The sequence below is a fragment of the Bactrocera dorsalis genome, chromosome 2 (assembly GCF_023373825.1).
Source record: "Bactrocera dorsalis isolate Fly_Bdor chromosome 2, ASM2337382v1, whole genome shotgun sequence".
Lineage (NCBI taxonomy): Eukaryota > Metazoa > Arthropoda > Insecta > Diptera > Tephritidae > Bactrocera > Bactrocera dorsalis.
This window is the reverse complement of record NC_064304.1, coordinates 43,535,215-43,562,229: the sequence shown is the minus strand read 5'-3', so window position 1 is coordinate 43,562,229 and position 27,015 is coordinate 43,535,215. Positions and strand designations below refer to the sequence as shown.

At 34.8% G+C, this 27,015-nt stretch overlaps 4 protein-coding genes across 4 annotated transcripts; 2 read left to right on the top strand and 2 right to left on the bottom strand.

Moving 5' to 3' along the window:
- Positions 1–1,811: 1,811 nt before the first annotated feature.
- Positions 1,812–7,741, bottom strand: LOC105234174 (filamin-A). The gene is made up of 4 exons (XM_049448385.1): positions 6,464–7,741; positions 4,126–4,286; positions 2,349–2,547; positions 1,812–2,267 (listed from the first exon to the last, which is right to left on the bottom strand). Exons 1-4 carry the CDS (start codon positions 6,594–6,596, stop codon positions 1,972–1,974), a joined length of 789 nt encoding a protein of 262 aa, XP_049304342.1. The 5' UTR covers positions 6,597–7,741; the 3' UTR covers positions 1,812–1,971.
- Positions 7,742–7,894: 153 nt separating this feature from the next.
- Positions 7,895–12,088, bottom strand: LOC105234175 (coatomer subunit gamma). Its single transcript, XM_011216461.4, has 8 exons — positions 11,918–12,088; positions 10,938–11,593; positions 9,766–10,876; positions 9,523–9,704; positions 9,287–9,461; positions 9,052–9,237; positions 8,837–8,989; positions 7,895–8,746 (listed from the first exon to the last, which is right to left on the bottom strand). The coding sequence occupies exons 1-8, from the start codon at positions 11,955–11,957 to the stop codon at positions 8,616–8,618; spliced, it is 2,634 nt and encodes an 877-aa protein (XP_011214763.2). The 5' UTR covers positions 11,958–12,088; the 3' UTR covers positions 7,895–8,615.
- A 313-nt stretch (positions 12,089–12,401) lies between these two features.
- LOC105234177 (NKAP family protein CG6066) lies at positions 12,402–13,981 on the top strand. Its single transcript, XM_011216462.4, has 2 exons — positions 12,402–13,648; positions 13,720–13,981. Exons 1-2 carry the CDS (start codon positions 12,510–12,512, stop codon positions 13,892–13,894), a joined length of 1,314 nt encoding a protein of 437 aa, XP_011214764.2. The 5' UTR covers positions 12,402–12,509; the 3' UTR covers positions 13,895–13,981.
- Positions 13,982–14,131: 150 nt separating this feature from the next.
- On the top strand, positions 14,132–22,467 carry LOC105234178 (Y+L amino acid transporter 2). Its single transcript, XM_011216463.4, has 7 exons — positions 14,132–15,512; positions 19,555–19,799; positions 19,862–20,130; positions 20,198–20,398; positions 20,492–20,641; positions 20,742–20,919; positions 20,983–22,467. The coding sequence occupies exons 1-7, from the start codon at positions 15,052–15,054 to the stop codon at positions 21,042–21,044; spliced, it is 1,566 nt and encodes a 521-aa protein (XP_011214765.2). The 5' UTR covers positions 14,132–15,051; the 3' UTR covers positions 21,045–22,467.
- Positions 22,468–27,015: the final 4,548 nt, after the last annotated feature.

The following is a 27,015-nucleotide window of genomic DNA, read 5'->3' as shown; positions in this document are numbered from 1 at the left end:
TCTAGCTTAATGGCGTCTAAGGTGGTAATTATCATTAAAACGAGCAACAGCACGACTGTGTTACGATAAGATATGTATGATGCATAGTACTTGTATGAATATTTCTATGTGTACTTGTTGGTGGAGTTGTTGGCACGCCGTTTGCGCGCCAATACATTCGTAAATGGACAGAAAGAAGGGGTGCAGAGGCTTGAGCCCCAATAGCAATATATTAAATTATTTAAATAATATACATATATTTATGTATGTAAATGTGTATGATTGTATGCAGAAAATTTTTAAAAATAAAGTTGCCTTACAATTCACCAATCCTATCAAGCATTAAGAAATGGATTTAAAAGGTCGACATTTGTCATTACTAATATAACGGGTGATCCAAATAGAGGTACTTTTTCAAAAGCCTTTTTATTGACAGATCTTGGAACATTTTACGTCGCTCGGCCTTCCCAAACGACCTCGTTTCACCTTATGGTCTCTTGAAAAGTTCCCAGAAGATCCTACGTTATCGAACCAAATTTTGTTCATCGATGAGGCTTATTTTTGATTCAATGAATATATAAACATGCCATGCAAAACTGCCGCATTTCCCCGCTTAGATTCAGGCCTTGGCGCAAAACTGCACGCGTGGCATTCGCCGATTAGCAGTCGAAATTCTCGAACGAGTCATCGAAAATTGGACTCAACGTCGCGGCCAACATTTGAAGGAGATAAATTTCTAAAAATAAATGACAGGGTTGTTGGGGGTTTTCTTTAAAAAAGTAGGGAACCTCGAAATGGATCCCCCTTTAACACGAAGTTGAACATAAATTGATAGCAACAGTGCAGGCTGAAAAGCCAGTCAGGCCTGAGAGATTGTATCAAACCCAAAACATTACTGTTATTCCTCGGTGGAATCTTGCCAAAGTTTAAATTTTCCGATTTGTGATATGTCCGAAACTGGCTCCACCTCGATTAAATCGAAATATTTGCCGACTTCGTCGTAACCGCACCAGCACAAATCATGGAACAAGTTCAGAAAGACTATAACAGATAGTAGCGGGAAAAATCATCTCGAAAATTCATGAATTTTTTTTTAAGTGGCGTCATCCAGGTGGTAATGAGACCGATAAATTGAACAATAATGCTATGAACTGTTTTCCAATACTCCATAGATTTTCTCAAAAGAGGATGCGCAAATGAAAAAAAGCCTGTTTAAAGGAAAATTTTTTATTGATTTCGCGCTAGGTGTTTTAAGAAAATCAGTGCAAATTTCAAAACACAATCTCAAAAATTGTGGAAGATATGTCATTTTAAAGTGCTTGGCGCCGAGCTGACCGATTTTTCAAAGGACTTACGGAAAATCATTAACTTTTATTATATAGGCCAAAAAACACTTATACTCTAGACATACTACGAACATAAAGAATTAGAAATAAAAAAAACTCGTTTTTTGAAGCCTCATTCACATGGTATATGTTCGCATTTCCAGCAGATCGTAGTCTATCTAGGATAAAACCCTCCTCCAGTGAAATAATGTTTGCGATCAGGACCTTTTACGGTAATTCCGATGCCAGGCTAGACACGACTAACGGGAACCACCCAAAGGCAATTAATTATAGCAGCTTAGAAATTTCAAAGTGAGCAGTTCGTGAACCAATGCCCCCCTCCCCCTCCTTTGCCAAATAACTGTCTTCACACAATGGTGTTGCACGCCGATGAATACAATTTGAGTATAGCATAGGTCTTTTTATGTACTATAAGCTTGAAATGTAATTGGCGTTTAAATTTGTTTTGTAAGCTTAGTTCGCTATTTATTTACTAACAAAATTCAATTACAACATAGATAATCTTGGTGTTTTATTGAAATGTATTAAATTAAGGGAAAACATATGTACGTATTTGCTAATTTCTTTCATAATGGTTATAAATACTCTAACAATAATTATAATTAAATTAAGTACAACAGGATATTTTTTCTGGGCTCCTTCAACTTTATATGGCATTTAACTGGAATGGCGAACCTGGTATATGCTCGTCACCCCATTTGGCCACTAGCAAATAATCGCCCGGGTCACGCACCTCATATGTAATTTTGTAAACATTATTTCCGGTATGCTTAATGACGACCTCATCGCATTGTCCTTTTGGTCCGAATATGCCAACAAACAGCATGTTGTTGCCCGCGGCCGAACCATCAACGGTGAACTCGTTCTTCTCTTCAAGTGAAATGTGTGTTAGACCAAGTCCGCGATAGGTCACACAACTGGCGTCTGATTTGAATACGGGCACTAAGTATGATGGAGTTTGATATTAAAAGATATGATTTGCAAATATATATATAATTAAAAGAATTTTGTTTGTAAACTTACATTCCATTTTGCGTACATTGCTCTCGGGCTCACCACAAATGGAGACTATAATGAATGGCGATTTGGGTAATGGCACGGAATTACATTTGATGTGTATTTTATAGAGGCCTGCCTCTTTCAGTTGAAAGCTCGCTCTTAAACGCTCCGGATCAATAAGTTGTAGAGGTGTGATAGCGGTTATGCCAGAGGGGCTTTCAGCCTGCAATATATTGCAAAAATATTCAATTTGAATAACAGTAAATAAATGCTAATATAATAAGACATATTTTTGGCAGAAATATATAACCTTAGAAGAACTCTATACATAAGACTATACATAATATATAAGCTAGTGAGTTTGGTTGTTCTAACAGCATAAATTAATCCAAATAAATGGGGGCTTATGCGTTATAAAGGGTGATCCATTTCGAGTTTCTCTACTTTTTGGAAGAAGAAGCACAGAAACTTCAAACTTAATGGGGAATATTTATTCTCACTCGAAAGAACATTTTTGGGTCCATCCGATGAATCCAATTTTCGATGACTCGTTCCAGCATTTCGACTGGTAACTGGCGAATGATATGGGTGATATTTTGTTTCAAGACTTTAGATAGCCTCGCAGGAAAAAGTCTAACGGTGTGATACCACACCATCTTAGTGACCAATCCACCGGCTCAAAAAGTGAAATTATCTGTTCACTGAAGTGATCTCTAAATAAATCCTTTATTGATGTGGGGTGTGGGAAGTGGCGCCATCTTGTGGAAACCAAATGTCGCCGAGGTCACGACCTTCCATTTTTGGAATCAAATAGTCGGTTATCAAGGCGCGATAAGGGTCGCTATTGACGGTTACGTTTTCACAGGCATCATTTCTGAAGAAATTTTGATCGATGATTCCACCGGCCCCATAAACCCACCGTTGTTTTTTCTAGAAGAAATGATAGCTCTTGAATCTCTTCAGGTTGTTCTTCGTCCGAAATACGGCAATTTTGCTTGTTTACATACCCATTGAGCCATAAATGGGTCTCGTCGCTAAACAAGATTTGGCTCGAAAACGGCGCATCTTATTAAAACTTTTCAAGAGCTCATAGAGTGAAGCGATGTCCCTTGGGAAGGTCGAGCGGCTTCAGTTCGTGCACAAGCCCTATTTTGTACGTTTTCAATTTAAGATCTCGACGTAAAATTCGCCAAGTCGTTCCATACGTAAGTCTTTTCACACTGAAATGCCAAACAATACTGAACAAAAAACTCACGACTCACGTGTAATCTGACATAAAATGCTATTGAGAAAAGTACCTCTACTGTGATCACCCATTAAATATAAATCAGAATAATGAAATCAATGTGTTAAGCCATACTCGTATCACTTTTTCTTGATATTTATATATATTCTAAACTTTTCATACAGATTGATTTTGGAAACAGGATTATATTAATCTAAATCATCAAACTACAGATAACTGTATCCATAAAACATTGAAATCTGCTATATACTGAAAGTTATGAATCAAAATAGCACAGACTTAGGGATACATTCGTAAATTTATATTTTTGGCAAGAAATATAAACGAAATTAGTGGGTTGATCTGAATATTTTATTTTTCACATGTTTCTTAGACGATTGTACAAACCTAAAAGCTTAAAATCTATTGTCTAAAGAAGTGTTTCAAAAATTGTCATCGCTGGAAGGAAGGAAAAAAGTGTGAACTTTAAACAAAAGGGTTTCAAATTGTAAGTTATAATTGCTTAGTGGTAATTTAACGGTCATATGTGTAAGTTCAAATTTAATAAAAACTTACCTTGACTTCAAAATTTCCTTTGACACCATTGCGCTTGAGTATGAAATCCACCTCCGAATTTATACGCATTGCGCCATTCGGGAAGTGAAGCAGTTGAACTTTGCTGGGGTCTGTTAATTCGGGTGCAACTAACACCAGCGGATTTTCTGTGGGGTATGCATCTGAAATACAATACAGATCCAGATATGCATAAGATAGAATGCTTGTCTAAAATATGAATAAATGTGTAAATACCTATGTATGTATAAGGCAAGTTGGTAAGCAAATTATTGGATTACTAAATAATATCGCTAATTAAAAAAAAAAACAAAATTGATAATGTTAGTAGGTACATGATTAACGATGTCTGCAAATTTTGCTGTTGGTAACAATAAGTTAAATAAATTTGGTTTACAAAGAAAAGTGAAAATAGTACGGGAGATTACTACTGTATGAGTGTTTTGTAATTTTTGGTTCCAACAATATCTGGAAATTTGATTTGTATTGTCCATGGATCTTTGAGTATGATCCGGAGAAAAGGCCGATGAAAAGCAAGCAGTTTGAGACGACAGAGGGGATCGAAGTAGCATGCTCCTCGGCTATTCCGAAAAATGTCTTCCGTGACGCCTTCAATGCTTGGAAATCACGTTGCAGATGACGAGACGAGTTGAAATCCGGATGCCTGTCCGTCCGTGCAAGCTGTAACTTGTGTAAAAAATGAAACTTGGTGTGCGGGGTCCTTAGTACAAAAAAAATTACGGACTCGTAGATGGGCGTAATCAGACCATGCCCAAGCTCGCAAAACGTCATTAACTATAAAGTACCATAACTGAGCACTAAATTTAGATACAAAACTGTAACTTTGCACAGGGGATCCTAGTAGCAAGGGGCAATTGTGTCCTCGCCCTTTAATAAGTTTAATGCACATATCTCCTAAACCACTAAAACTACAAGAACAAATTTTTCTCAGCTTAAATACTATAAAAACTCCTACCGACCGTGTTAAAGTGGATGAAATCGAATGATAACCCCGCTCACTCATCATATAACAGTACGGTTAAAAACTACTAAAAGCGCGATAAATTAATACATAACTAAATACGCCATAGACGTTAAAATTTAACTCCAATATGGTATGAGAAGGCGTAATGGGAGCCGTGGTAAAAATTGTACCATGGGCGTGGCACCGCCCTCTTTTTAGGGAAGTCACATATCTTTGGAACCGACTGACCAATTTCGACTTTAAGTACGTGACATTTTCCATATTCTTATGTCGCAGTACGAGAATGAGCGTATTCTTTCGATATAACACAATTTTAAATTCCATTTGATTCTTTCACTATCCAGTGCACTTCTCTTAACACGCATATACCAAATATATAGATTTGCGATCTTCCGGGTGAGTTTATACCGCATATATCGGCCAATATGTGAGCTATCTCAATGAAAATGAGAGAGCATCTTTTACTCAAACGAAAACTTGACCTATCCACCATATATGTAACTACATAACTATATACCATATTTCAGGATTTTCATCCGTCCGACTCCATATGATTGATGATTGTATGCGAGGTACCTTAATGAAAACCAGGGAACATTTTTTTAGTATGTGGCATGTTAATAGTTAATAGATAAAATTTGATTTATACTACCCCAACCCCCACCCAACTAAATATATAAAATTGCTTGGATTCTGATCCTCTGGTTGACGTTTTACACCTTAAGGTATTATAGGTTAAATCGCTTATTATTACTTCAGATTAAGTGTACTAAGTTCCCAAGGTTACTTTGTCTTATATCTAATATTTGATGTCCGTTACTAAAAAGCTGATAAAAAAGTGATTTTAACATTTAGTTTAAAAAGTTTACAAATACTTCCTTTCCAACAAAATGTTATGTATGTATATTAGTTATAAATAACATACATCAATATACCGCCATAGATTCCAATTCATCTATTCCATTTATTAAAACCATTTAACTATATAATGTTTTAACCATTTCCTTTTTATTCCACGTTTGTTATCGAGTAATTTACTATATCCATTTTGATATTAAGTTAACGAAATATACAAATACACATATAACGTCAGTACGGATGTGAAAACAAATTAATTATTCTCATTTGACTGAAAACAACAAATTCAATTTGTAATTGCAGAAATAGTCTAAAAGGATATAGTATATATACTTAAAAACAAAATAACATAATATACATATAATCTAATACATTGATTTGTTTGTATAAGCGTAATTATTTCAAGCAAAGAAGCGGAAACTTAGAAACTTGCCGTAATACACACATTTGCTTATACATATATACATATTTATAGTATGTATATATCTATGTACTCACCCGCGTCTGGGGTTCTTTGGTATTTTCCAAAAATACAATCATTTTCACTGTCGGCATTTGTGGTGTTGCAGTAGCGTGTCACTTCAGCGCTGCTGCTTGTATTCAACCGAATCTCCTGCGAGACACGAAACATATTACTACACAAGTGAGCCGTCTCAGAAACTCGTGACTCTTGTGATGCCAATAGTTTTTCGTAATAATCTATATATTTGTGCTGAGTTCACTACACAGTTTTAAGATATAGCACAATAATTCATCTTATTTTGGAAAAAACAAAACATATTTTTATGCCAAATTATGTTTGTATATATGTATGTATATATACATATATATTATATGTTTGTTTAGTTTTACATCACTTTTACTTTTCACCAATCAAAAACGACCAATATTTACGAATATTGTGTGGTTTCCGTCTGAGTGACCCGCTCGCACTGATTCAATATTTTGAAAATTAATTTGAATGAACGCTGCTTATGAAAAATTTTCAAATTTAGAAAGATGCTACGGAAGACAAGAGAGAACGCGCGTTTGTATGCATAAGTTGGTCCATTGAGTGTGTGCATGTTTCTGAATATCCAGATGAGCAGTTGATAGGGGTGCGCCTACACAGTTAAGTAACTGAACTGAGAGTTCTTAATTTGTCTGTAATTAAAAGTCATTTAGTATCCATGATCTGAGAAATTAAAGTTTTTATAGACATATCTATACACACATACATACATATGTACGTATGTACATATATGTATAAATCCCAATTTGTTTTAAATAAATTTCTTCAGTGTTGGTTGCATGCACTTGACGTTTTTTGCATAAATTAACTGAATTAGTCATCATCGCATGCGGGTCGGTATGTTTTGTGCGCGAGTGCGGGCACATCGCCAAAAAAATTTCAATTAACATACATAAATCTTTCAATTTGACAAAGTTCTATTTGTTCGAATATGTATCAACACATGATAACAACAACAACAACTATATAGTTAACAATAACGCAATCGGCTGCACCTCGCCAATTTTTTGATATGCGCACGTTTGTAAATTTGAAAATAAATTTTAAGTCGGTGCATTTTCATAGACTGACAGTCACTGCCGCAGCTTTATTTGTCAAATGACGTCTAAAGGTGTAAGAGAACATAACGAGTCTATTTAAAGCAACATATTTATACCAGCTGTGCTGTCGGTATTAAAACTGTGTGCACTGTTCACGGTCAATGACGCGAAGAGTATAATAAAGAGATATGATGATTAAAAATATGAAGAAATTTTAATTAACACGGGTGTTTTAATTATATTTAAAGCAAGACAGGTAAATAACATATGTCATAAACATATTGTAATAATGTGATTCGCTGACAGATGGCAATTTGACAAAATACTTTCGATACTGGGTTTTTGTAATATTTTTATTGATATTAATTTTCACAATATATATGTATGTATATAGTAATACAAGCAAAACACTAATTCCAATATTTGTGGCAATTAGTGAGATCCTTACGTATTTCTAAGAAAATGTTGAATCATAGTAGTCATTTACTTGTTAAAATGTTTACAATATATGGAATACATTTGCTTTTAGTGATTACAAATATTTGAAGTGAATTTAAGAAAATTTATTTGGAAATACAATATTCAATACATCGTTTGCAAAAATGTACATTTAACTGGAGTTGTCACACAAAGTTTTGCGTTAATAAACAAGTATGTACTTTATCAATTAATTATTATTATATCTTTTTTTTATATTTAGAAAAAAATATTAAAAAATTACACAAATTAGTTTTTTAACATGAACCGCTTTTTTAGAAGCTTTTTAGCTCATCTACCGATAATACGAAATTAATAACTATATTTTTGTGTTACACCATACTTTTTTCTATTTTTATTTTTGCCCACTTAGTTGCACATTATGCTTCTTTCCACTTGGAAATCAAACTGTTCACTACAATTTTTTTCAACATAGTATAGTTGTATCACATAATTCGAAGAGTTAGAAGCTGTTGGTGGCAAAATAAAATGCAACTTTGTGTTGGCAAGTGTTTTTCACAAAATTGCCGAATAGCATTAGCGGTATTCTCATTTTAAACTTAACCAACTTAATAACATTTCTATTCGCTTTAAGATGCACAAACAACTAATTGGCTTAATCCTATCCGATGGCAGATGTGACGAGCTCGGCAACATCTGGATCGGTGGTACGCACAGTTAGCTGCATTGTAACGCCATCCGACAGCGCAAGTTTCGACCGCACCAATATTTCTGCGCCGCCTCTAAATGTGCCTGTGTATGGAAAGAATTTCAAACATATTAATTATGAACAAACGTAAAGATAATTAGCTTAATAATTTAACAAAAGTTGTTTACGCTTACCTGAGCAAATTAAGGTATGTGTATGAGTTCCCTCAGCCACTTTCTCAGATAAATTGGCCGCGCCCAAACCGAGGAATTTCAAAATAGTATTTACGGCGTCCTGCAATGTGCTCACGGCGGATAGCGAATACGTATCCTCAGCTTCAACCCACTCTGTTAAAAAACTGTTATGTAAGTACATAATACATTTGAACTTATTAAACTTTTGAATTAACCTTCGGTATCTGCGGCATCCCAAACTGCTTGGAAATTGCTCTTTTTCGTCTTCTGAATTTGATCAGCAACTGTTATTTCTAAGTCCTCCAGCATATACTCCTCTTCGTAACCATTGTCCGAATCTGGTTCACCCGTATTCGGATCGCAGTCCTTCACCACAAAACGCAAAGTCGCGCCAAATGTTGCTGGAAAATTGAATGTAAGTCTTAATAAAAGTATTAAGTGATTTAATACCTGCCGAGCTGGCAATGTCGGGTGGGAATTCGACAATAACAAACGTCGTTTGCAACTCGTTGTAAGGCAATTTGGGACATGGAATAACAGCGCGTGTTGTAAATCCTTCTGGTATGGTTAACTCTACACGCACATTTTCTAATATTTGATCGGGCAAAGTGTTGAGACAATCAAACTGAAATTTATTAAAACTTAATATTATATTTTTTCCAAATAAAAAAACGCTAAAAACGCACCTGAAATACGATGTGATTGGCGAATATGTGTTTAATGCATTGTACGGTGTATTCTGTTTCACTCTCAGTAAGTTGAATTGGCGTTGTTGTACGATGAATTGGTCCTAGAACTTGTATACCCGGTAATTGTGACAGACGTGCAGCACTTTCTTCCTCACGTGTGATTTTGGGAGCACGCGGTGCTAAAAAATAAAAGACATATCCGTTGTAATAGCGGGATTGGCGGAATATTGAAATACTTACTATTAGAAATGAGCATAGCCTCGTTGGCAACTTCCTCCTTAACGATAGCAGTTTTGGGTACAATCGATATATCGAAACTAGTGGACAAATCGCCATTCAAATGCTCTGTCAATGCCTTTTCCAATAACGTCAGTGAGCATGTCTCACGTTCAATAATGTAGTGCTTGTAGAGTTCCGGTTTGTTGGATTGCAAAATGTGCAAATAATAAGTAGCACGATCGCGTACTTCATCATCGGGATCCATTTGACAGCGACTTAGCAATACCAAAATATTATTTATGAGTGCCGGGCAGGAGGCACCAAATTGCGCTAGTGCTGTAACGGCCGCGGCGCGCACAATGGGACTTTCCAATATAACGCGATTGTATATGAAGCGTATGTATTTGGATGGTGTGTTAGCGAAGGGCCCTTCCTTGCCTAGCAGATGCAGAATGCGCACTGCCAGCGATACATGTTCACAATCTTCAATAAATTCACAAAGATGAGAAAGACCGGACTCCTTTGCTTCAGCATTTTCCTCAATAATCGTTATAATGGTGTCCACAATTGAAGTTTTGTATTCTAGCCCACCTTCTTCACGCAGCATGCCGCTAAGGAAATTCATCAAGACAGTATGCTTGCGTGGGTATTTGGAGCAGAGTGCGCAAATTGCTTGGACAACGACTACTTTAAATTCATCTGAAATTTCAGCCACGAAGGAGGAAATTTGTTTCATTAAACGTTCTACGGACGATTCAGCGCCGGTCTTTAACAAAGTGGTAATAGCTAGCGTGGCAACAGAACGATTTGTATCGGTTATAAGACCTTCCAAGTCTAAATTGCAAGTGGTGACTGCAGCAGGGTGTGTCATTGCAACTTTGTTGAGCGTGCGTACAGCTGCAAATCGCAAAGTGGCTTTTTGGGAGCTGCAGAATAGTTGCAAAATGGAAAATGCTGGCGAAAGTACACGTGCATTAGTGTTCTTTAAGTTTACAATGGCATGCGCAGCTTCATAGATGACCATTTCACTCTTGTGCCGTAGACATGATTCAATAAAAGTGAACATTGGCGAATTAGGCATGTCTTCCGTTGAGATATCTTCTTCTTCAATAAGCTTACAAGCGATGCGAATCTGTAAATTTTAGAAATTTAATTTAAAACCTAGGAAATTTACTTAATTATATCTGACTTACGAGCATGCAAACCGCATATGGACTCTTCATTGAACTACGTGTCAATTTGTTTACCAATTTGGACACAGCCAAACGATCTGATTTTCGAATGTGATAGAGCAAGCCCAATGCATGATATTGCACCATAATGTTATCGCTGTTAAGTGCTTCTTGTGCTTCGTTTGCCCAGCGTTTTACTACATCGCCGGCGGTGCTTGCTAAACGCAAAGAACTTACAAGCGCGGCGCATGATACGGCAGGATTCTTATCCACAATGCATTGTTTCATATAACGTTCAACCGCTTGCAGCATTGTATTGTCTGTTATGCTGCAAAGTGCACGTATAGCGGCTGGACGGTATAGGTCCTCCTTGCCAGTCATATCCTTGGTTAAGGAACTTGTTACAATTATAACATCTTCAGCAATGGAGCTAAGCTCCTTAATTCCCAAATAGACCATACGTCGAAGGACGACATCTTTCGATTGGAATAATTTCGTCATTGCAAAGAAACAATCTGTGGCTTCACGAGCCACCAATTGTTCGCCCTGATTGATCAAGTACAGAATTTTGGTTAGAATTTGGATGCATTTTCGTGGGTTAACTGGTGTGTCATTGAAAGTGCGTGTCTCCTGCAAAACCGATGTCTTCTCCAAATTTTGGTAGATGTTGGTGATGCCTGTTTTGAAAATTTATTAAAACAAAAATTAGTATCTCTTGAATAAGTGGTCAATATATATGTATGTACACATGCAAAAAGAGGTGACAGAATGTGACATGTTTTGTAGTGGCATATCTAATAAAATTGATTCAGTATTTATACATTATTCTTCAAAGTTGGTATTATAGTAAAATATACACAAAAGTTTATAGTGAACATTTTATTTATTAGACACGTTTAGTTTTCCAATTGAAAACATGACTATAAAAATTCACAGCGGCGATAGAAGATCGGGGCAAATTATGGCTTACTATGCATAGCAAAATACGATTTTGGTCTTACCTTCATCTTCATCATCTTTATCACGGCGGAAAGAACCCATTGCTGGAATTTTTTTTAAGTTGTGATTTAATTAAATATTATAAATTATTAAAGAACTACTGAAATATTTTTGAGATATTTTGTGAAAAATTTACACGTCACATCCACTAACAACTGTCAAGAACGGTGAAGATTAGAAGGAAATGTCAAAATCTAATACAGGGTGGTATAGCGAAGCTACTTTAGCTTAAAATAGTACTAAAATATATAATTAATACAATAAACGACATTAAAATTTAGTTTTGTATATAATAATCTGTTTTATACTGAATAGAGCTTAGATAGTTACAATTTTCATTGAAATATATGTGTTACGAAATACATTTCGCCTACAAATGGAATGTGCACTTCATACATGCATTTGACAAAAACCAAAAAAATTTCATACTTTATTTTCAACTCCGAATTCATTTTATTTTATTTTGCAACACTGTCGATTTTGACATTCTTTTTTCACATAATTCGCATTATCCATAAGTTGACAATTTTGTGCAAAATTCAAGACTACGAAATATATAACATTATATTTTTTAAACTGTAGAATACAATAACTATGCGTTCACGTTCTCGAACGAGGTCTCGCAGCCGTCATCACTCACCTGTAAAACGGAGACACAATTCGCGTGAACGTGATGATAAAAGTGAAGGAGTAAGGAGCCATCGCAGACGAAGGCATACACGTTCAAGAACTAAATCACCGACACATTCACGCTCTCGGTCAAGATCACGAACACGTAGAGGATCTGTGGAAAGTCGCCGGGATAAGTATTGTTCAAAAGAAGATCAACGCTCGAAATCAAGATATAGAAGGAGCCCCAGTCGCTCTTCTTCTGCGGACGATAAACAAAAGGTTGAACGTTGGCCCAATGACAAATATCATGAAAATAATTACGGTGGGCGTCAGAACAACCCTTTTCGAGGTGGAAACGGTGGAAGTATCCATCAGCAGAAAAAGTCTTCAAACTACTTGGAAGCACGACGAGAGCAACGTGAGTTGATCGGCATAGAAGGTTCTGAGGATGTATGGGGTAAAAGTCCAGCTCATCCCGAAGTATATTCAGATGACGAACAGGATGATCCTGATGTTAAAATTTTAGATGGTACTTATAAAAAGCCCAAAAAGAAGAAAAGTAAGGCTAAAAAGAAGAAATCGAAAAAATCAAAGAAACGTAAAAGTAGTGGCAAAAAGAAATCAAAAAGCAAACGTAGTAAGAAGAAAAAAGTGTCGAGCTCAAGTGATACATCCAGCTCAAGTTCAGATTTCTCTGCGGATGATAGTTCTGATAGTGATTGTTCGGAAAGTGAAAGCTCTTCAGACTCGGATTCTGAAACGAAGGAGATGTGGTTGGAAAAGACTGTAGACGGTGTCAAGCCAATAAAAAAGAAATCTAAAACCAAAAAACACAAGAAAAACAAAAAACGTTCTAAAAATGAAGCCAGCAAATCTAGTTCAGACAGACTCCGATCTTCACACGAAGTGGGCGTCGGTGGTGAGGAGTTCGGACCGACGCTTAGGCAAACTAGTGGTCTGAGCCAAAAGGATTTTGGTCGTGCTCTTTTACCCGGTGAAGGTGCCGCGATGGCAGCATATATTGCAGAAGGAAAAAGAATTCCACGTAGAGGTGAAATTGGATTGACATCCGAGGAGATTGCCAACTTTGAATCTGTTGGTTATGTTATGAGCGGTAGTAGGTCAGTATAAAACATTATTTTTGTGCTAATTTATAAATAAGTTTCTAATTTTTGTTTTTGCTTTGCTTTAGACATCGCCGAATGGAAGCTGTACGTATTCGTAAGGAAAATCAAATCTATTCTGCGGATGAAAAGCGAGCTTTGGCCATGTTCAGCAAAGAGGAGCGACAGAAACGTGAAAACAAAATTTTGTCTCAGTTTAAGGAAATGATTAATTCCAAGTTACATGCAAAAGAAAAGAAGTGAATTGAAGTCAATATGTGTTTATACATAACTAAGTATAAGGAAAACTTGATGTTAGTGATACCATTAAAAACTAAATTGTGAAATTTATTATCTTGCAATATTAATTTCATAAGTCTATATATAGTTTTCTAAACATTTCGTGGCGTGTGATAACGGTATAAATATCCGCTACAATTGTAATAGAGAAAGTGTGGCAACAAAAGTCGGAAGTAGTTTTAAAATGTTTCCTAAAAGTATGCTTTCCAGTAATAACTTACATATGACTGTAGTAAACCTGTCAAGAAATCAGTTAATTTTTTTGTTGTAAAAAATTCTGTTACAGTTGGTTTAATTTTTAAATGTTATCTGACTTTAAGTGAGTTTTCACCTATTTTCGTTTTCCAACACTGCACACTTTTCCTTTCAATTTTTGGACAACACATCTTTTCACCCCTATGAATTTTCTTCCACCTCTCGCTTTTCACTTTCCGCAATGCCATTTTCCGTTTGACAGTGATGTTAGTTCTGCTCGTATTTATCGCGTGTAGTTTGATTTTCGAGAAATTTTCCTCCGGAAATACAAAAGTGAAACAGTTCGCATAAATAAAATTACAGCTGAATGATAATAAGGAAAACTCAAAAAGTGTTTGATATACATATATGAAAATACCCTCGTTTCCATTTAACTCTGTAAATGAAAAAATTATGTCAATCTAAACAGCAGCACATCTAACCTAAAAAGTCACACAACTAGTGGTTGTTGGTGGCTGAAACTGTGTCAATGGGCGATATTCTCGGCCCCCTATCCTTTGCATTTTAAGAAGTGAATGAAAAACGAAGGAATGCGAAAATAGGGCAGAGAATAGTATACATGTTTATGTATAATCATCGAACAGGCGTAGCAAAACAAAAGTAAAAGTACCCGGCATTATTGTGGTACTCACATCGGCGATCGTAATAACACAAAGTACTGTACAGAAGAAATTAGCAGATTGGTTACAAAAACAAAAATCAAAGAAAAGAAATAAATTGAATTAGACCTTTGATATTAGTAAACCACGAGCTAACAACGAATATTGTCGCGCATGAAAGTTCTCAGTCTTATCGTGACACTCGAACCAAACGCAAGTGCTTAACAAATAGGCAGAAAAGTAGTTACTTCATGATAGTTTGAAACTATGCGCGCCGCAAACGACTTACAATCACCCACCAGCGAAATGGTGTTACTAACACCAGCCAGTGAAACGGCGCCCAGTGCTACAACAGAAAGTGCCACCGTTGGGGGGATGAGCAATGGCGGTGTTGGTGGACAACGTGAAGGATCCGCAGAATCAAATACCAGCGCTGTGCGTATGAAGAAACAATTGGGATTACTTGAAGGTGTTGCTATCATATTGGGTATAATCTTTGGTTCGGGCATTTTCATATCGCCCAAAGGTGTGATACGTGAAGTAGAGGCGGTGGGAACTTCGCTCATTATTTGGGTGTTATGCGGTTTGTTGTCGATGATTGGCGCGCTTTGTTATGCCGAACTGGGCACGGCGATTCCGAAATCTGGTGGTGATTATGCGTATATTCTCGAAGCGTATGGCTCGCTACCCGCTTTTCTCTACCTATGGGATGCAATGATGATCTTTGTGTAAGTGTTTTAAATTTACTTGAGTGACCGCAAAGTGCAAGTAGATAAGGCAAAGGGGGAGGGGTATATATGTATGTATACATAACGTATTGCTGCAGTAAATTTATCGCTTTAATTTGCTGGCGATGAGTTGAATAACGTTATTTAGATATTATTTATAGTATGATTGTGGATCGGCGCTCAATTATTTCTTTCCATACTCGACGTGCAATTGTATTCCATTGCAGTTGAATTAATTTGTTAGATTTTTTTCGCATATCCTAATTGTTGCATTGTAATAAATGCTACAAATCCGTTCAGCCTTAATTGATGGTCAGTTTTAAAAATAGATTCATAGTTATGTAGGTACGAGTATGTATATACATACATACATATGTACATGGTACATAACTATTTGTAGCTGAACAATAAATCATTTGTATACATATTAATAATTAGTAATTAATCGTTGTATGTAAATTTTTATGAATTTTTTTCTTTAACTTTCACTGGTCTTGATAAGTGGCTCAAGTAAAGAAAAATTAACTTATAAAAAAAAAAAAAAACAATGTATTCCATAGTGTAAAATTAATTTGGTTGCCTTTTGCTTTTATTTGTTTGATATTTATGCTTTTGTAGTGCAAGGTTTCACTTCTTTGTTTATTTAAAGTAATCTCTAGGCCTTTGTATCGTCCATTAATATGTTTACTATGTGATAATTTATTTATCAATTTAAATTAAACAAATGCGCTTCTGTACAAAAGATAACATTGTGGTGTGCTTGTTATCAAAGCAACTGCTTTGCCTTGTATTGACGTCCATTCATATATACATATGTACATATGTATGTATGTATGTATATATAAATATGAATGCCCAATGAAATTTTGTGTAAATACGTACAATTGAGTTTAGAGAAGTTTTGACTGAAGTAATCGACACCATAAAATAAACTTTCACGAACAGTGTTGGAAAAAATAATAAGGACATAACCTTTATTTGAATCATTTGTGACAATGCTTTGATTACATTCGTTCCAGCTTATTGCAGTTAATTAATGATTTAATGATTTTCAAAATTAAGCACTCGTTATATCTATTATAAAAATTCTTTGCATTGAAACAAAAAATCACAAATTTGTGGTGTTGTGATTTTATGACCGAGAAAAAATAATAAAGATCAATTCAGCTATTTATTAGTCTGTTTTCAATGGAAAATTGTCTAATTTGCAACGAAATTTTTTTGAAGGGAAGAGTTTATTTTTTGTTTTGTTGAAATTATGAATGTGTGAAAAAGTGGCAATTTTTATTTTAAAGGGGCGCGACAAACTCTTTACGGAAAGTAAAAATAATACTATTATTTGATAAAATTCGAGATAAAAACTTTTTTCATGCAAAAAATTGTTAATAAAAGGATGGAGTTTGCGCAGAGTCGCAAAAATCATCAACGATCACGTGAAAATGAGCGCATTAAATTTGACATTATGGCCCTTCAGTCTTCGAATCTCTACTCCATAGAACACTGCAACACTAAAAATGAAAAAAATAGGCTCCAATTATGGAGATAACTGCTCGCATATTAATTATAATATCAGTGAACGATAACATTTAAATTATTTAATTGTAAACGGGGATATATTTAGAGGTTCCCTATTTTTTTTTAAGAAAAAACACAGAAACTGCGAATTTAATGGGGAATGTGTATCATGTTAATCATTCGAAAGAACATTATTTTGCATTTATTTTTTAAGATAATCTCTTTCAAATGTTGGCCGCGGCTACGTCTCAGATGATCCATTCCTTGAGTCCAATTTTCTATGCCTCGTTCGAGTAACTAGCGAATAACACGTGTGATATTTTGCGTCAAAGCTTGAATCGAAGCAGGATTGTCCGCATAGACCCTAGACTTTACATATTCCCTTAGGAAAAAGTCTAAGGGTGTGATATCACACGTTTTTGGTAGCCTATTGACCGGCCCCAATTCATGATATTATCTGCTCACCGAAGTATTCTCTCAATAAATCCATTAATTGATCATGACATGATCATGATATGACCTGATATATTCTATGCTTTATTTAAGGATTGGAACGTTTCACATAACCTCTTGTCCATATTATTTTTTCCAACACTGTACCAGTTTTACATTACAAAAAATCTCATCACATATTTATACATATGTACATAGGCACATGTTAGTTATTTATACATATAATTGCAATTAATGCATTTGATTGATTACTGAGCTATGGTCAAATGGCTTCTATGCGCGACATTTTATCTTTATACCCTAAAAAGGGTACAATAAGTTTGCCACGAAATTTGTAACACCGGAGACTTGACGACCGGAGTGTACGTGGGTATGTCCGTCAGTCTAAACTAGTCCCTGAGTTTAAGAGATATCAATCTGAAATTTTGTATACGTCTCATATGTTGGAACAACCGATATCGGATCACTTTAGTTCGAACCAAAGTTAATGCACTATCTTTTACTACTTATAATGCCAGTAAAAAGCCAAAATAGTCTGTTAGCTCAATATTTATCGTTTTACAACTTAAAAAAAATTTTATAGCAAATTTTTTATGGTTATTTGATTATTTATGAGTACGACTTCTAAATATCACCATAAATATTACCGCTTGTTTATTTTGATATATTCTTTAACTAAAGATAACAATGGGGTCAAATAAATTATCGATAATATGAGCAATATTTTGACAAATGCATGTTAATGTGTGTTTAAATAATGAACCGCTAGCTTCTAACTTGTAAACCCCAAGGATTAATGTATTAGAGTGGACACGCTCATTAAATGTGGGAAAATATGTGCGTAAATGGCGTTGTTACAGACTAGCATTTAGTAGTAGGTGCTAATTTTTTAAAACTGATTTATACATCCACACTTACATACAACGTAAATACCGTAATTGTTTGAACGAAAAGTTACAGTTTTCTAGATTAAAGTACTAATTCGTGCTAAACTCATAAGAATGAATCATTTATGTAGATATGTCCTTGTATAATGTAAATATTAAAGCTTATACATATGCATTGTGCGAAATACATATGTACGTATATTCATCGGCATATATTTTCCATTAATTTTAAAATATTTTTTTATAATCTAATAAGGTAATGCGTTAAAAAGTAATTGAATTAACATTTAAATTAAACTATTTTATTTATTAAACTCGACAATCTTACATAAAAAATATTTTTAACGATAAATAAGGGATTGTAAAATAAAAAAATAATCCCAAAAATCCGATTAAACTAAAAACCGTTTTAAACAAAATTAATTTTTATCTCCAAATGTTTAAAATATGTTAATCCTTAATTTTTATTATATAATACTTCAAATTTAAAATTAAAAAAAAAATTTGTTTGTGATTAAGAATTAAATTTTAATTAAATTTAAATTTTTAATGCCAAATTTTTAGAATAAGAATTGAAAATTTGATTTCCAAAATCCTATATATAAATTTGAAATTAATGTTAATAAATAGAAAATTTTTATCACAAAATAGAATTTAAAAATTTAAAATCTAATTTTCAAATATAAATTAAAAAAAAAATGATTCATGAATCTATCAAATAAATGAATAATTTAAGTAAGCTTTCATTTCCAAATAGCGCTATTAGAATTTCCGTCTTCAAATTTAACACACATACAGTTTATGTGTGCGTATGCATTATTTTGCGGTCTATTTGACAAGTGTCTGCTCAAGTGCTAATTATTCTCAATTAAATTAACTGATTTTGGCACAAGCTATACAGACATATGTAGATATTATCTGCATCAAAAATATACTAAATATATAACTAATTTTCTGATGTGAATCATATGTATATGTGTGTGTGTCTATTCAGCTTAATAAGTGGAATATATTGCTAATGGTACACAGTTATCGACCACGAAACTATAAATAATCCCAAAAGTATGCTTTATTTTTGGTCACATTAATCACTCTTATTCTTATACATATCCATACATATTTACATTAATATATGCATATTTTGTTAAATTATTTACCTTTCATGTGTTCATTAAATTTGTATATAGCCCTACAACGAATGCCATTATGGGCCTCACCTTCGCCTCGTATGTGCTGCAGCCCTTCTTCGACAATGAGTGCAGCATACCGGAGGGTGCACTACAACTGCTAGCCGCTGTAACCATCTGCTTCCTGACCTACCTCAATTCGTGTTATATGAAAGTAACGACGAAAATGCAAAACGTAATTATGTTCACTAAAATAGCAGCTTTAGTGTTAATTATCATTGTGGGCGTGGTTTGGATGTGCATGGGTAAGTAAACGTGACCTTAAGTTTCAAATGCATTTTATATATTTATCATTTTTGGAAATTAGGTCACGTGCAGAACTTCGACAAGCCCTTCGAAAATACACAGACCGATCCTGGAAAATTGTCGGTTGCCTTCTACTCGGGCATTTTCTCCTACGCCGGCTGGAATTACTTGAATTTCATGACAGAAGAACTGCGTGACCCATATAAAAATCTGCCACGCGCTATCTACATTTCATTGCCGCTGGTTACGGCTATTTATGTGCTCGCTAATATGGCCTACTTGGCGGTGTTGGCGCCCGCGGAAATGATCGCCTCCGATGCAATAGCAGTGGTAGGTCAACTAAGCGTTTAGATTTACAAAAATAAATTTAATAATTGTACATATGCAACTCTAACAGTCCTTTGGCAACCGTGTGCTGGGTCTATGGTCTTTCATTATACCCATTATGGTGGCGATATCGGCTTTTGGCGGGCTCTCGGTGCATATAATGACTTCCTCGCGGATGTGCTTTGTGGGCGCGCGAAACGGTCACATGCCAGCTATCTTGTCCAACATAAGTGTGAAGCAATTTACGCCAGTGCCATCGCTGGTCTTTTTGGTAATTTAACTGTGCATAATTTGTATAAATTACATGCGTATAGCTGTCTTGAAGTGCTGCTTAGAATAATCCAATTTAACGCTTTTATTCCAGTGCATTTTGTCCATTATAATGCTCGTCGTGAGCGATGTTTATGTGCTCATCACTTACAGCAGCATAGTGGAGTCATTTTTCATAATGCTTTCGGTGTCGGCGGTGTTGTTCTTCCGCTATACCCGCCCCGATATGGAACGTCCAATTAAGGTAATTTCAAATCTAGTCTATGCGAGTGGCAATCATTCAATTAATTGCTTTTTATGACTCTCCTCATTCATAAAATATATGCACGTATGTATATTTGTAGGTTTCCCTTTGGATACCAGCTGTGTTTGTTGTGATATGTGCCTTTCTGGTGATCGTGCCCGTTTATGTAGCCCCCTATGAAGTTGGTATGGGTGTTCTGATAACGGTTGTAGGTGTGCCGTTCTACTACGTCGGTGTTGTGTGGAAGGATAAGCCAAAGATTTTACAGTCTGCAATTAGTATGTATTTTATGAGTACTTCATGTAATCTATATAATGATTTATCTTTATTGTCATTTACAGACCAATTCACTTACGCGTGCCAAAAAATGTTTATGACAGCCAAAGAGGAGAAATACGAATGATTCCTATGTTAGATAAATACAATAATCTTCATTTCTTTTACTATTTGCTTATTTATTGATATTTTCTGTTGTTGTTGTTTAGTTTCCAAAGACTAATACTCACCGATTAACACTTTGTATGTATTTAATTCTGTACATATATATAGTTAGGTATATAGTTTACGGTGTTTGATAGTTGAATGCTATCGATGTACCGTAAGTTAGTTACAGTTTATATTTTGTAATGACATTTAAACTTTTGCATTATTAGAATTGAGTCACAAAAACCGTTTAACTTAAGAGGTAGAATTCCATTCTACAATAACTAACCTCAAATGTGCGCTATAAATATGTTTTTCTCTTGTTCATAAAATCAGATGACATAACTGTCATTTCAAATATTTTTTTTCAAATAATCTAATTTAAGATTATATATATTTAATGGTTTTACAATTTATTTATTATAAATTATAAAGTTCAATCGAAATATATTAATTTAAGTTAAGAATTGCTTAGTAAAGATGTCTTCGGCGAAGTAATCGCTAGCTAAAAGTTAGTTTATGGTTAGTTTCTTAACAAAATGGTTCGCAATAACTTACAAAATATTGTATGTCTTTAGTAATGCATTTTGGTTAAAATTACTTACATACAGGGTTGCAAATAATGTATTGAAAGAATAATTGAATTAACATTTCACGTCAAGTGTAGGCAACCTAAAGGAGTAACGGAACTCTAAACTAATTTTTGAACTTTTAATCCCAAATACCGGGTTGAAAAAAAATGTAATTCCAAATACAAAAATAAACAAAAATTTTGACAAAAACTGTATAAAAAATTTATTTTTAGAATTAACGGTTTACAAAATGGTTTATTATAAGCATATAATTAAGAACTAAAATAAGAAATTGCTTCAAAATTAAATTTTTTCGCGTTTTCATACTTCCTGTTCTACCAGTTTGACCTAGAGCTCGAACAGAACCATCAACTTCAATTCTCTAGAGCATTGGCCTGCACATTCAAACGAATTATATTTCAGAAATGTTTATGCCGATTTTGGTATTAAAAATTAAATGTTTAATGTCTTAAATTAAAAAAGGAAAATTTCAAATTGTTGATCACAAACCTCTGTATTTAAAAATTAGATATCTTTAAGTTTTAAATATTAAAATTTTAAAGATTAAAGTCCAATTTTGCATTTGAAAATTGAAAATCTAATCCACGATGATGATTGCAACCCTGCTTAAGTTATATACTATAAATAAGAGTACAAATAGAAGTCACGCCAAAAATTCACCAAAAAGAAACCAATTTGTTATTCAAATAATTACAATAATAATAAAAAATTATTCTTAAGTTATAAATTATTAAAAATAGAACATTTTTAATTAACATTTTTTGGCATTTAGTTAATTTTCTAAAATAAATTTTATACTTTAAAATACAATTTTTTACGGTCTTTCATTTTAAAATTTTAATTTTGTTATTTTTACTCTACTCGTACACTTCCTCTATAAGACTACCCTTAAATGCTATCAAAATGAAATTATAACGGAGCCTATGTTGATAGATATAAAGGTTAATGAGAACTGTGTATGCACATACTTAAGTACGCATCTTCCTCTTTTGCTTAAGAATGCAGCGTGATGTTATATACAGTCACAATTTCATTCATCTTTAGCCAAAGAAAGTACATACTATATAAGCTACTTCTAAGCCCTGTGTTTGTATGTACATAAAAAATAACGAACACACATTTGTATATATGTACATGTACACACAAATACACACATCTAGTTAAACTTAACATATACTTTTGTATCATAAACTTCTGATTATAATATTGCTGTGAAATTAATAAAGAAAAATTTAGTGTTTATTATTATTCTTTGATTAAAGTCTATCAACCTCATAATCTGCACCTACCTGTTATAGATATATAAAGTAAAATTAGTCCACTGTCCAGTTTGTCTTCTTCTATTTCCACCGGCGGGCTCTGAATCGAAAACCTTCAAAGTTGGAGTGTTCTCTTCCATCCGGACCATGATCTAGCCAGCGCGTCTGCTGTCTCTGGATTTGCTATGTTGTTGTCGCCGTACATCTCGTACAGGTTATCGTTGAATCAACTGCGGTACTCGCCGTTGCCAATGCGCCAATGGACCATAAATCTTCCGCAAAATCTTTTTCTCGAACAATTCTAAGGCTAACTTATCAGATGATGTCACTGTCTATGCCTTAGCACCAGATAGCAGGACGAGAATGATAAAGGACTTTTCTATTGCCTAATCAGTCCTGTTGGCAAGAGTAATTCTGCTTTAGCTTTCAAAGCCGTTATTGTTCCAAAATGGACTAAATTATCTACGACTTCAAAGTTATGATGATGTGATCACTTTTTGTTTGATGACAGGAGATTTTTCGTCTTGTACTCGTTCACAACCAGACCAATACGCTTTGCTTCCTTATCCAGTCTAGAGAAAGCAGAACTAACGGCTCTTATAGAAGATGGTACCTTCTCTATTTAACTCTGCAGCTCTTATTATTTTCTCCAGGAATAGATTGAAGAAGTCAAACAATAGGGATTCTCCTTGTCATGAACTTTGCTTGGTATCGAACGGCTCGGAGAGGATCTTCCTTATCCTCCCGGAGCTTTTGATGTCGCTCAACGTCAGCTTACACAGCCGTATTAGCTTTGCGGGGATACCAAGTTTAGGCATAGCGGCCGTTTCTTTTCATGCTGTCAAAGGCGGCTTTGAAATCCACGGAGAGGTGGTGTGTGTCGATCTTCCTTTCGCGGGTTTCTTTCCAAAATTTGGTGCATGGTGAAAATCTGGTCGATTGTGGATTTTCCAGGTCTAAAACTACGAAGGTAAGTTCCAATCAGTTTGTTGATGGTGGACTTCACACACTACGCTAGATAGGGCCTTGTATGCGGTATTAAGGAGGCTTATCCTTCGGTAATTTATGCAGATTTTGGGGTCTCCCTTTTTGTGCCTTGGGCAAAGCAAACTTAAATCCCAATCGTCGGGAATGCTTTCAACCGACCATATTTTGCAAAGAAGCTGATGCATGCTCTTTATCAGCTCTTCGCCGCCGTTTTTGAATAGCTCGGCCGGCAATCCGTCAGCCCCTGCCGCTTTGTTGTTCTTCAAGCGAGCAAATGCTATTCGAACTTCTTCATGTTCGGGAAATGGAACGCCTGCTCCATCGTCATCGATTGGGGAATCGGGTTCGCCTTCTCCTGGCGTTGTGCGTCCACTGCCATTCAGCAGGTTGGAGAAGTGTTCCCTCCATAATTTTAGTATGATTTGGGCATTGGTTACTAGATAACCTCTGGGGGTTCTTCAAGAGTATGCTCCGGTCTTGAAATCTTCGGTTAGTCACCGCATCTTTTCGTAGAATTTTCGATCATCACTCCTGTTGTCCAGCTTGCCAAGCTCTTCATACTCACGCATTTCGGCATTCCTCTCTTTCTTTGTCTGCAAATGCGTCCCGCTTCCCTCGTTAGCTGCTGGCATTTATCCCATCCCGCACGTGTTGTGGTCGATTGTAAGCTGCTTGAACCATATGTAAAAGAATCGTTTCTGGCCCCTCCTAAGTGAATGGCGATCACAGTACTTTCCTCAGTTGGGCGAACTTCTACACATGACTGCCTCCTCCACTTTTATAAATAATATACAAATATAAATATATTATTCTTCTTTAAATAGACTTTTGTAAATTAAAAGCAGGTTTTAAGCATGAATTAAATGTTTAGTGAGGAATTTCTACCGCAGTATAGACGAGATACATTTTGCAGGTATATATTTACATATTTTAATTTTTAAGTGATAGCGAGAAAACTAGATTATTTATTTAAGAATTTCTAGTTGAACTCAAAAACCTGAAGCTAAGCACTTCATTATTTATTCATCCATATCCATGTGCTCTGAGAAATATTTTAAAACATATTTTTACAGATATCAAGATTGATGACCGAAAATAAGTATTATGCTTACATATGCTCATAAAACTCCGAAGTATTTAATCGAGAATGACAATAAATTGATATAAACATATTTCCTTAATAAATGATCTAAATCTGATTATTTTCTCCAAATAATATTTTAATGAATCAAATATGAAAACTTAAAAACAAAATTTCAAAAAGCATTGAACAAAACTTTCATGGAGGGTATACACTGCTCGAAAAGATATCACTGACATCATTTAATTTATTTATAAAACAATTGACTAACAAACGTTAAGTTTCTATCTGCTACGCTTTTTCAGAGGTAATAAATTTATTATCACAAATGACGTATGAATGTATACATAGCCGTACACCCTGTGAGGAAATCAAATAGCAATATAATATAATATGAATCACATTTTATGAAATATCAATTTATGTATAGTACCCCTTTTTGGCACAATGGTCCACAATTGGGATCTTCACTAAGCAGTTTTGTTTTTTTTTAGTACAATTTAAACATAATTTTTTATTGTGTACAACATAAGATTGTTAGGAAAAGATTATTTAAAAAATTTGAGAATATATTCCGAAGATTTACCAAGGTTTTTCGGTAAAATATCAATTTTAGGCGCTGTGGTTCACATATTCAGATCTGAGGACTTGAAAAGTTATAGTTCGATTTCGAAGAAAAAGATTTGCTCATATACATATCTTCATTCGTGCTTTATATATGCATATAAATTTATTATAAAAGGTATTTTCAAAAAATAACGGGAATTTTAAAGTTTCACTGGTTTAGATAGTCTATGTAATTGTCAATTGTTTTATTTCTATCTTGATATACTATAGACCACGTCTAGCAAGCAGTGAAGAAAATATAGCAACCATAGTTGAGAATGTACACAAAGACCGTGGAGAGTCGACTTTGGCGCCGTTCACAGTGCCTCGGACTGACGTACGGAACGACTTAGCGTGTTTTACTTCGAGATCTTAAATTGAAAGCGTTCAAAATACAGCTTGTGCACGAACTAAAGAAGCCCGAACTTCCTAAGCGACATCGCTTCGCGCAATGAGCTCTTGAAAAGTTTCAAGAAGTTGCGACGTTTTCGAACTAAATTTGGTTCAGCGAAGAGGCCTATTTCTGGCTCAATGGGTATGTAATCAAGCAGAATTGTCACATTTGGGACGACAGTAACCTGAAGAAAACACAACGGTTTGGTATGGTTTGTAGGCCGGTGGAATCATTGGACCACATTTCTTCGAAAATGATGCTGGTTAGAACGTAACCGTCGATGGGGACCGCTATCGCTCCATGATAACCGACTATTTGATACCTGAAATTGAATCTCGTGATCTCGGCGACATTTGGTTTCAACAAGACGGCGCCACTTCCCACACATCGCATCAATCAATGCGTTTATTGATTTGTTTATTGTAATAACAGTGGATGGAATCAGAGATAAAGCGACACCTTAATTGTATTGTCAAGTTCAAGTGCAATTCATAATAACTCTTCAAATGAGTTGGACTCGGTCAAAATCACTTCAGTGATCATTATCCAGAAAGGAAATAAATAAGCCAAAATGCTCTTATCGTTTGCATTTGAGTATCGCATGCCTATGATCTGAATTGAAGATTGTTTTTATTTTTCATGTGAATTAGATTCGCTCCAATATGCTAATATTAGAAACTCTTTTTCAATCGTTTATTTCTAATTGACGGAATTTTCTTTGATCTTTCTTTCATGCTTTGGCAAGTCCATTCGAATATTGTAAAGTTTTTTGTCAACGAACTTCCTCAATACGTTGATCAGACAATTAGGTTTTGTTCAAAAATATTTTATTTGCGAATTTTCAGAATCACTTTGAAAATTTTAGTGATGGGATGGTCATTTCGTATGCTTTGTATACACCAATGCGAACACAATACATATTTGTTTAGCGGCTTCGAATTGGTTCATATGGAACTTCATACATTCACTGCTGGGTACACATACTTGTATGTATTGTATTATATGTTTCGTGATATATTGATGGCCTAAAT

Coding starts and splice junctions, on each gene's coding strand:
- LOC105234174 (XM_049448385.1), bottom strand. CDS start 6,596: ATGTTTCGTGTCTCGCAGGAGATTCGGTTGAATACAAGCAGCAGCGCT. Junction 4,287..6,463: donor CCAAAGAACCCCAGACGCGG/GTGAGTACATAG, acceptor ATTGTATTTCAG/ATGCATACCCCACAGAAAAT. Junction 2,268..2,348: donor CAATGTACGCAAAATGGAAT/GTAAGTTTACAA, acceptor CATCATACTTAG/TGCCCGTATTCAAATCAGAC.
- LOC105234178 (XM_011216463.4), top strand. CDS start 15,052: ATGCGCGCCGCAAACGACTTACAATCACCCACCAGCGAAATGGTGTTA. Junction 20,131..20,197: donor CCTCCGATGCAATAGCAGTG/GTAGGTCAACTA, acceptor CAACTCTAACAG/TCCTTTGGCAACCGTGTGCT. Junction 20,642..20,741: donor ATATGGAACGTCCAATTAAG/GTAATTTCAAAT, acceptor GTATATTTGTAG/GTTTCCCTTTGGATACCAGC.
- LOC105234175 (XM_011216461.4), bottom strand. CDS start 11,957: ATGGGTTCTTTCCGCCGTGATAAAGATGATGAAGATGAAG. Junction 9,705..9,765: donor GGCTATGCTCATTTCTAATA/GTAAGTATTTCA, acceptor TTTATTTTTTAG/CACCGCGTGCTCCCAAAATC. Junction 9,238..9,286: donor CGACATTGCCAGCTCGGCAG/GTATTAAATCAC, acceptor TCAATTTTCCAG/CAACATTTGGCGCGACTTTG.
- LOC105234177 (XM_011216462.4), top strand. CDS start 12,510: ATGCGTTCACGTTCTCGAACGAGGTCTCGCAGCCGTCATCACTCACCT. Junction 13,649..13,719: donor TATGTTATGAGCGGTAGTAG/GTCAGTATAAAA, acceptor GCTTTGCTTTAG/ACATCGCCGAATGGAAGCTG.